Source organism: Cotesia glomerata, linkage group LG9 (genome assembly GCF_020080835.1).
Source record: "Cotesia glomerata isolate CgM1 linkage group LG9, MPM_Cglom_v2.3, whole genome shotgun sequence".
NCBI classification, from domain to species: Eukaryota; Metazoa; Arthropoda; class Insecta; order Hymenoptera; family Braconidae; genus Cotesia; species Cotesia glomerata.
In genome coordinates, this window is record NC_058166.1 from 4367530 (window position 1) to 4376671 (window position 9142).

Consider the following 9142-nt stretch of genomic DNA (forward strand, 5'->3'; position numbering starts at 1 on the left):
GGATGGCCTTTACACGGAAAAAAGTAAGCTGTAATAAATAATAGTCGATTTATAATAAGTAATGATCAACTGGAAAAAATTACCATTTTAATCAGTAAAATCGTGATTTTAACAATCACTTTATAGTATTTATTATTTAACTGCTACAATTTATTATTTACATGGAAGAAAATACTATTTCAAACAGTCATATTCGCTATGTGAAAGTCGAAAATTTTAAAGTATAATAATAAAGAATTTTTACTTTGATGTTTGTCATTTCGTACCTAAAAAATAATCGCATGATATGTAAAAAATATAAACTACAGTTACTAAATTTCTATACAAGCAACATCAATATTTACAAAGTAAAATGGTAAATTTTAAACGCAACGCTAAAAATCAAACTATAATTATTGATTTGCTTGGACTAGTAAAATATCTATTTTAAGAGTAGAATTTTTACTGCTTCAAATGTTAAATTCTCCGAGTGTAAGACCTTCCCCTTTTCTTCATAGTATAGGCTATGTATTGAAACGACAATTTTTACTGTTTGAAACTGTAATTTTTTAAGATGAGAGAGTCGTTATTTACCATAGCGACATCTACTAATCACATTTTCGATATTAAATTATAAATTGTGGTTTTTTACACATTCTACATTAAGTTTTGTAATATTTACGTTTGTGTCACCCCGATATCCGCTCTACTATTTGAAACTATAAAAATTAACCGGAATCCGAGTGAATTTTACAGTTTACTTTTTTTCGTGTAAGGTCAACCGTTTACGTAATTTTTTTTCGGGTAACTTTGTGAAATTAATTTATACTAAAGCAAAATTAAAACTTTCTTCTACCCGGATAGAGATAACTAAAAACAAACATTAATGTATAAATTTTTATTAACTAATTTTTGAAACAAAACATGAAGCAAAAACAAATATTATCGAGTAAATAAATTTTCTCTACGATTCTAAATTATTATCAACTTGTACTGGATCAATCTTAAATGTGTGCTGGATATCAGCCAAACTCATGCCCCTTGTTTCTCTCACAAAAGCACCGCAGAGTATCGCTCCGAGACAGCAGAAACCACCGAACAGCCACATCGTTTTTGAAATACCGAGAGACTGTGCAAGTTCGCCGAAGGTCAATGTGGCTATCAGTGATATGAACCAGCTGAGGAAAGCAACACTTGAGGCGCCGAATGTCTTGATCTCAATGGGAAATGTGTCGCCCAGAATAGACCATGATATTGGACCTAAACCGAGATTGAATGCACTGAAGTAGATGACCATACATGTCGGAGGTATCCACCCATAACTTTCTTCGTAAAACTCTGGATCTTCATCACGGACATTTATATACCAACCTACAAGTTATATTGCGCGTTTATAAACATCAATCATGCCTTTTCAGCCGCGGGTGGTAACATTAATACAATAGGATAGGGTGAGATAAAAATAATATGTCTTTGGAGAGAAATAAAAAATATTTTTTTCACGGACAATGGCTTACCGAAAAGTATCATAGATAGACCCATTATGATTCCAGACACAGCCAACAGTATTCTGCGGCCCCAAAAATCGATTACCAGCATGCAAAAAATACTTGATATAATCTGCAGCCCTCCGATTACCAGGGTTTGTTGAGCTCCTGTTAACTCTCCGGAACCTCCATTGTTGAATATTACAGTAGCGTAAAATGTTAGAGTATTTATGCCGCTTAATTGTTGGATAATTATCACTCCGTGACATACGATTATCGCACGGATAACATTGAAATTTTTTAGGACCTATTCAATTTAGGAAATTATTAATTCATATTTATAATTACTTTGAAAAAAATCATGGTTACAGTCAACGCTCTCTGTATTGGACCTCTCTGTATTTGACCGCTCTCTATATTTGACCACATTCTTCCTCTGTATTTGACGATTTTACACAGCTCTTATGGAAAAGGACGAGTCAAATACAGAGAATGGTCCTGTACGGGCGAGTCAAATACAGAGAGCGTTGACTGTAATTTTTCATTTAAGGTAGAAGCACCTATTATTGATAGTGCCCCCACTATTGACACCCTATTTAATTTTATTATTTAGGCATTAAAATCTGTTAATAATCACAATTGTTGATATTTCATGACAATTTTACATATTTTTTAAATTAAAAAATAGTAAAATTTAATTCCAAGGTATAAACTATTTACCGCAAAAAAATTTCATTTTTTCAAGTAGGAAAAAACTGCTTATACGTTTGTAATTTCTTAACAATATTGTTAAGAAAGACCTTATTTTTAAATCCAGATTTCTCAATGTTTTTTTTTATGTAATTGCATTGCTTCAAATTATTCCAGATTATTAATAGTCTAAATAACCATATAATCATTTATTTATACTTTATCGAGTTAAAATTAATTTTAAAATAGCGGATGTCAATAATGGGGACACAAAAATTAACTTGCGTCAATTAACGACATAGGCCATAATGTAAGGTAACCAAACCCCTTCAACATACATATCAACATTAACAACGCATTAATGTTTACAAACTGTCATGCAATTTTATAAGAATTAAAGTATTTGAGACTAGAAAAAATTGCTAAAAAAACTTGGTAAAAAATATAGAAAAGCTAGGTCTTAAACGAATTTTAAAATAATAAAAATTATTGATATTTTTGCATTAGTTAGTAGAAATGATTATTGTTAATATAAGTTTAATTGTAATAAAAGACCTATCAATAATAGTGTTAATGGTATGTCAATAACCGGCTCTGAATTTTTCGCGCTGTCAATAATACATACATTCGACCTGCTGGTTTTAAGTCGATATAATAATTATTAAATTTATTGCTATTAAAGTTAATTAATTAAATTATATAAGTAAGTAAAAACAATGATTAAGGTGTCCTATAAAATAAAGTTGATAATATTGATTTGAAACACGATAAAAAAATTCAAATATTCATGATCACTCTTATGGTGTCAATAATGGGGGCTTTTACATTATGATTAGCTTAAAAATTAGAGTCTAGTTTTATGTGAACTATTAAGGACGTTAGTGCACGACGCTAGGGTCAAATGAGTACTAACTTTTTATGAAATTTATTAAGGTCTTCAGAAAAATTTTAAGTCATAAAATTTTCAAATTTCTAAAACTAAAAAGGCGCATAATTAAAGACATACGCCTTTTTAACTTTGGGATTTTATTTTTTTTCGTGAAATATGTCTACTAGTCGATTTGCGACAAAAAAAAAATTATGCGCCCTTCTACCTTTTGGTACGCGATATTCCTCGAATAAATCAGAAATTAATTAGGGGAAGGACGGGCAAAACGGATATGTTAATTTGAAAATGAAATAACAAATATATATTACAATCATATCCATTCTTAACTTTGGCTAATAATTTTTTGGGTAATTGAAGTTTATAATTAAAGTAAAATAAAAATAATAACAAAGAAATTCTTCTTCGAAATTAAAAAAAAAAAAAAAAGTCAACATTATCCGTTTTGCCCTACCAGGGCGTGCAAAATAAATACTCAGGTCGCGTAAAACGAATACTGATTGGAAAATACATTTCAATCAAAACAATCGTCGCAAAAATATCAACCGCGTCCTGAATATGAAGAAAAAAAATCAAATCTGCATCGTCCTTAACAACATTAAACTAAGTACTGTATACTTACGATTTAAAATTTTTTTTTTTTTCCTAAATTTCAATATTTATAAAAAAAATTCCCACAAGTATGCAAAACCAATGCTTTATCGATAACGGTAAGTGTAGTTATATAATAGATTCACTTATTAAAAAATACATACCTTTGATACACGATTTTTACTTTTAATGAGTTTTTTATATTCATCCAAATCATTATTGGATCCATTACCATAATACCATTTGATTGATTTAATGGCTGAGTGCTCGTCATTAATCGATAAATAATAAAGTGGGGTCTCGGGTAAAAACGCTATCCAAATAATAAGAGCACAACTGACGCCACAAATCATACTATAACGCCAAATAGCGTCCTTCTCATCGTAAAAGTACGCTACTAAAAAGGCATAAAATATTCCGCAATTGATTAAAAGCTGAAAATAAACCAGCAGCCGTACACGGGTATTTTTGTCTGCCATCTCAGATATAAAAATAGGTGATAGGACGCAACAAGTACCACCAGCCAGTCCACATAGAAATCTTCCTAAAATGAGACACCAAACCTGTGAATGTAATAATTGTTTATTTTTATTCATTTTAATTTATCGGTCATTAAACAAATTAATATCAAACAAATTTTTTTGTATTTCAATCGCATTTTTGAGAGTTTTCAGTTGCATTGATTGAAGAATTTTAAAAATTTTTATTAATTTATTTATTTGGGAACATTTTTTTCATTTATTGAATTTAATTTAATATTTTTTTTTTAATTAATCGAATTTATCTTTTAATTAATCGCATTTAATAAATATTCATTAAATCATTTATTGAAAAAAATTCATTAATTAATATTTAATAAAGCTGATTGAATATTAAAAAATATTTCTATGAGTGAGCTTGTCATAAAAAACAAAAAATTTTTATTTTTTTACAAAATTATTTGATGATCACTTTTTTATCGAAATTGTTTTTTGCTTTTAAATAATTACCAAAAAAGCAAAAAAAATTCAAAATTTGCGAAATTAAAAAAAATAATTATTTTAAAACGACTTATTTAATAGGACTCAGATTTTAAGAAAAACTTTTTTTTAATATGATGAACATTTCCACAAAAAACAATTCCACAAAATTTAAAAACATCCTTTAAAAATGATTTTATTTAAGAAAAAAACTCGCACACTAAGAAAAAAATTTTTTTTTGAAAAAAGTGAGCAATGTCGTAATAAGAAATTAATTTGCTAAAAATTTTGAAACAATTTTACTTCTTCAGCTGTGAAATAAAAATTTTTCTCATAGTTTTCTAGCTTTGAGAAAAAAAATTTAGGATGAAAATTCGCAAGTTATCTTTTTAAAATTGTTTTTTTTTTTTGTAAATCAAAAAATTTTTTTTTTACAAGAAAGTAACAATGAAAAAAAATTTTATTTTTTCCGCTATCAGAAGTAAAATTTTTAAAAATTTTAAACAATGCCAATTATTTTCAAAATAAATTTTTTCTCGCAGTATATATTGTTCTTAAATAAACTTTACAATTAAACGCTATGATTATAAACATTATATACTCATTGAAAACCTTTTGATCAGCCAAACAAATAAATGTCCATCCGAACAAGTAAATAGGGATGCTGATGAGGTAGCTAGAGGTGTAACTGAGATATCTGAGAATACATGGCAACATGAATATACCAGCACACGCCCCGGCATTCACTATGCCACCCACTAATCCTATCTCAGTTGCTGTGGCATTTAAAACATTCCTCAATGTATCACCTGCACTAGAATTCCATCCTATTGAAACTCCAAGCGCAAAACCACTAAATGATACTGAAAATTGAAATAGTCTTGTACTCAACGAATATCACTTGCTTCATAGATAATAATAAAAGATATACTTTTTTTATGAGACATGAAGGATTATTCTGGTTTGTAATTTTCAAAAATTTTTTTTTCTACAGTTTTTGAAAATACATGTATTATAAAAGATTGTGTTAAAATTTCTATGTGAAGACCACTGTAACTATATTATGTCACGATGTTTATGTGGATGTTCGAGTGGAAGATAATCAAATTTTTGAAAAGGCTAGAGAGATTTTGTATGGTGTCGGCATCGCTAATTGACTTTAGGTAAGAATTTTTTTTTTTAATTAATTAAAAAGACTTCAAACGCGTTTAAACACTGAAACCACTGACGCGGACTTAATGAAATTTAAACCACATATTCTACATAGTAGTAGATGCTTTTTTTTAATATTTTCAAAGCTTAAACCTTTAAAAATATGTCTTTAGAAAAATTTTTAAAAATTCAAATTATTTTTGGAGAAATGGTTGTTTTGCTGACGTGACATCCAAACGGGCCGGCCGGAACTATGGACATCGAGAAACCTTACGCGAAACTTTAAACGCGTTTTTCTTAACTTAAAACTGTCTTTTTCAAAACGATACCCACGATTTCTCAAGTTCTACTTCACCGAATTACTTGAAATTTGGGGTAAGTCTTCTTGATAGACTTCTCTATCGCATGAACTATCCTCATCCCCAAATTTCGATATTTTCTATTTTTAAAAAATTCGGAAAACTCAAGAAAAGTGGTACGAAAATTAATTTTTTTTTTTCAGGCAGTTGTCATTTTGTGAAAAAAATTTTTCTTTCAACTTTTTTTTAGTTAGTGCAGTAGCGGTATTACTCTAAATTAATAATCTTTTTTTTTCCCAGATTTCTAGGAGGGTTGGAATCGTGAGTATGGTTGCGTGCAAATTTTTTGAAACCCTCACTTCAGTAGCTGCCAACTTTTTGAATTTTTAACTTCCCGCTAAGAAAATCGAAGATTTTCGAAAAATCGGGAAGTTATTGGTTTTACCCCGTTTTGCAAAAATCGAGGTTTTAACAGATCTCGACGTTTTGAAGCCCTAAGAAGCTTTCCTGACTATTTTCACGATGATGTCCGTACGTCTGTATGTGTGTGTGTGTGTGTGTGTGTGTGTGTGTGTGTGTGTGTGTGTGTGTGTGTGTGTGTGTGTGTGTGTGTGTAAACCTCTTATAACTTCTGAACGACAACCGATTTGATCGCAGTTGGTGTCATTCGAAAGGTCTTCGCCAAACTTAGATTACCTATAAGTTGGAACCGATTCGGACCAGTAGATTTCGAGAAATTGCAAAAAAAGTGAAAAAAAAGTTGTTTTTTTTTTTTTTTTAAATATCTCCGAATTGGCTGAACCGATCGACCTCAAAAACTAATTAGCTTAATTAGTTTAATTAGCTTAATTAACAGAATCGGTTGATGCGTTTGGGAGATATCGTTGTCGAAAAAAATCGAAAAAAGTGTTTTTTTGTAATAACTCCGAAATTTTTCATCAGATCAATTTTTTTTGTTTCAAATTTCTTATAGAACTTAAAAAACTACATCGATTGCTTCCAACCGCGTAAAAATCGGTTAATTTATTCAAAAGTTACAGCAGTTTGAAAATTAAGAAAATCGTGTTTCATCGAATGTTGATAAGACTTTTGAGCTCGATGAGCTTAAAAGTATAGCAAAGCTATCTCTTTGAGCTCGGAGAACTCAAAATAACTCGTAAATTGTATTTTTGAGCTCGAAGAGCTCAAAAATGTCGTAAGTGAAATTTTAAGCGCCCAGGTATGGAATTAGCGGGAAGTTGCAGGGATGGCCTTCAGGATCAACCGTTTTTCTAATTTTTTTCTATATTCTTGAAATATTAATAAACATCTTATAAAAAATGAATAGTAAAAATATTGATTGCTTTTTTTTACGACACTTCTGAAATTACCTTAAATTCAAGCTTCTGGACCAGAATAACCCCTTAGACGCGTTTATCTCAGAACTATGTTTTTCTTGTTTATGTACATGACATCTCCGAAACCACTGACCTGATCTTAATGAAACATATTCTACATAGTAGCTATTGTATCAGCTACAACCAAATCAAAATTTTGATTTTTACTATTTTTCAGGACTTAAAACTGTGAAAAAAGTTTCAGTTTTTTTATATCCGCAATTTTTTTATTTATTAATAAATATTTATCTTCGTAGGTGGTGCAACAACTATTTATATATTGAAGAAAAATAATTTTTGTTTTTGTGTTTTAGTTGAACCGTCATCAAGTTATCATATACGTCATCTTTATACCAACGTTTTGTAGGAGCTCCGTTCACTCATTGTTTATTTATAAAAAAAATAAAAAAAATAAATTTAGTATTTTTTGTGTTATTCAAGAGTTTATTTGTTAAGCTGAATAAATTTTATATTAATTTATTAATTTCTGAGTAAAAAAATCATGAATATTAGCTATTTTTTGTGTGCCGGAACCAGAAAGACCGCTTAAATATTTTTACTTTATTATATTTTTTTAACGACATAAAAGCTATATTAAGTTCTGTCGCTGTATTGATGTTTACTTACTGATGATCGCAGAAATATGCTGACTTAACCTCTTTGGCTTGACGTTCTCTTCATTGAAAACAATAATCTCCGGTACCAAGGCCATATTAGCACTTAGATATATTTTATTCAAAGTATAGTAATGCCAGGAAGTATCAGGAACGACAGAGAAAGACGATGCAGCCGTAAAATAATTCGAGTAGATTGACTTTCGCGTATCACAGCAAAGAATTTCCTTCACATAACTGACATACTAGTAATACTAAACGTCAAGGCTTTTGCCACCGTATTGACTAGAGTATACGTATTACTTGAATGTGTTTGTTGATTTTATCAAAGCCCACTAAGATTTAATTGCCAATCTGAGTATTTTGTCAAACAAGTTAGCCCCGTACTTATGCTTACAACATTCAGTTAGAATTAATACGTACTCATATATTTATGGATGTGATATATTAACACTATCGAGATTTGCAAATAATTGTTTGAGACTAACTTCATTATGGAGAAAAAAACTTTGATAAATCATAAAAAAAGGAACGCGACAATTACGTTCTTATTAAAATTCAATTTGTGATTCCCGGAATTATTTAATTATGACAGAAGAAACTTTAAATATAGAAATTTTTATTCAATTTCACAGATTATTTTTAATTATTAATAATAATTTTACAACAAAAATATTTTTTGTCATAATGTAAAAAAATTCAAAATTTTTATGTTAATTATTTAATATTTTAACGCGCTAGTTCAAAAAGTTCATTTTTAGACAAAAAAAATATAAAAAATTCTATGGTTTTACTACACAGTAATAGTATTTTTCTTACCTAGGGCAGGAAAATAAGAAATGTCTCAGGTTACATGTAATTGTTGACCGAGGCGAAGCCCCCCCCCCCCCGACTAGCAGCACTCGCTTCGCTCATGCCGCAAATGTCGGAGGCAGGCATCAATTTTTTTCAACGTAATTTTTCGCGTACTTTCGATCGGATAGCAAGAAAACTAGTATACACTACGAGGGCAGAAAGTTGAGATTCCTGCACTGCGCGCCATGTGCCCGAGGCGAAGCCGAGTGTAATATACTATTTCGTCATTGGGTCAAAAAATTTAGTGTTGAATG

General features: G+C 29.8%; 1 protein-coding gene across 1 annotated transcript; it reads right to left on the reverse strand.

Moving 5' to 3' along the window:
* Positions 1–851: 851 nt before the first annotated feature.
* LOC123271220 (facilitated trehalose transporter Tret1-like) lies at positions 852–8518 on the reverse strand. Its single transcript, XM_044737485.1, has 5 exons — positions 8047–8518; positions 5205–5455; positions 3798–4196; positions 1497–1773; positions 852–1350 (listed from the first exon to the last, which is right to left on the reverse strand). The coding sequence occupies exons 1-5, from the start codon at positions 8129–8131 to the stop codon at positions 944–946; spliced, it is 1419 nt and encodes a 472-aa protein (XP_044593420.1). The 5' UTR covers positions 8132–8518; the 3' UTR covers positions 852–943.
* Between the last annotated feature and the right edge of the window lie 624 nt (positions 8519–9142).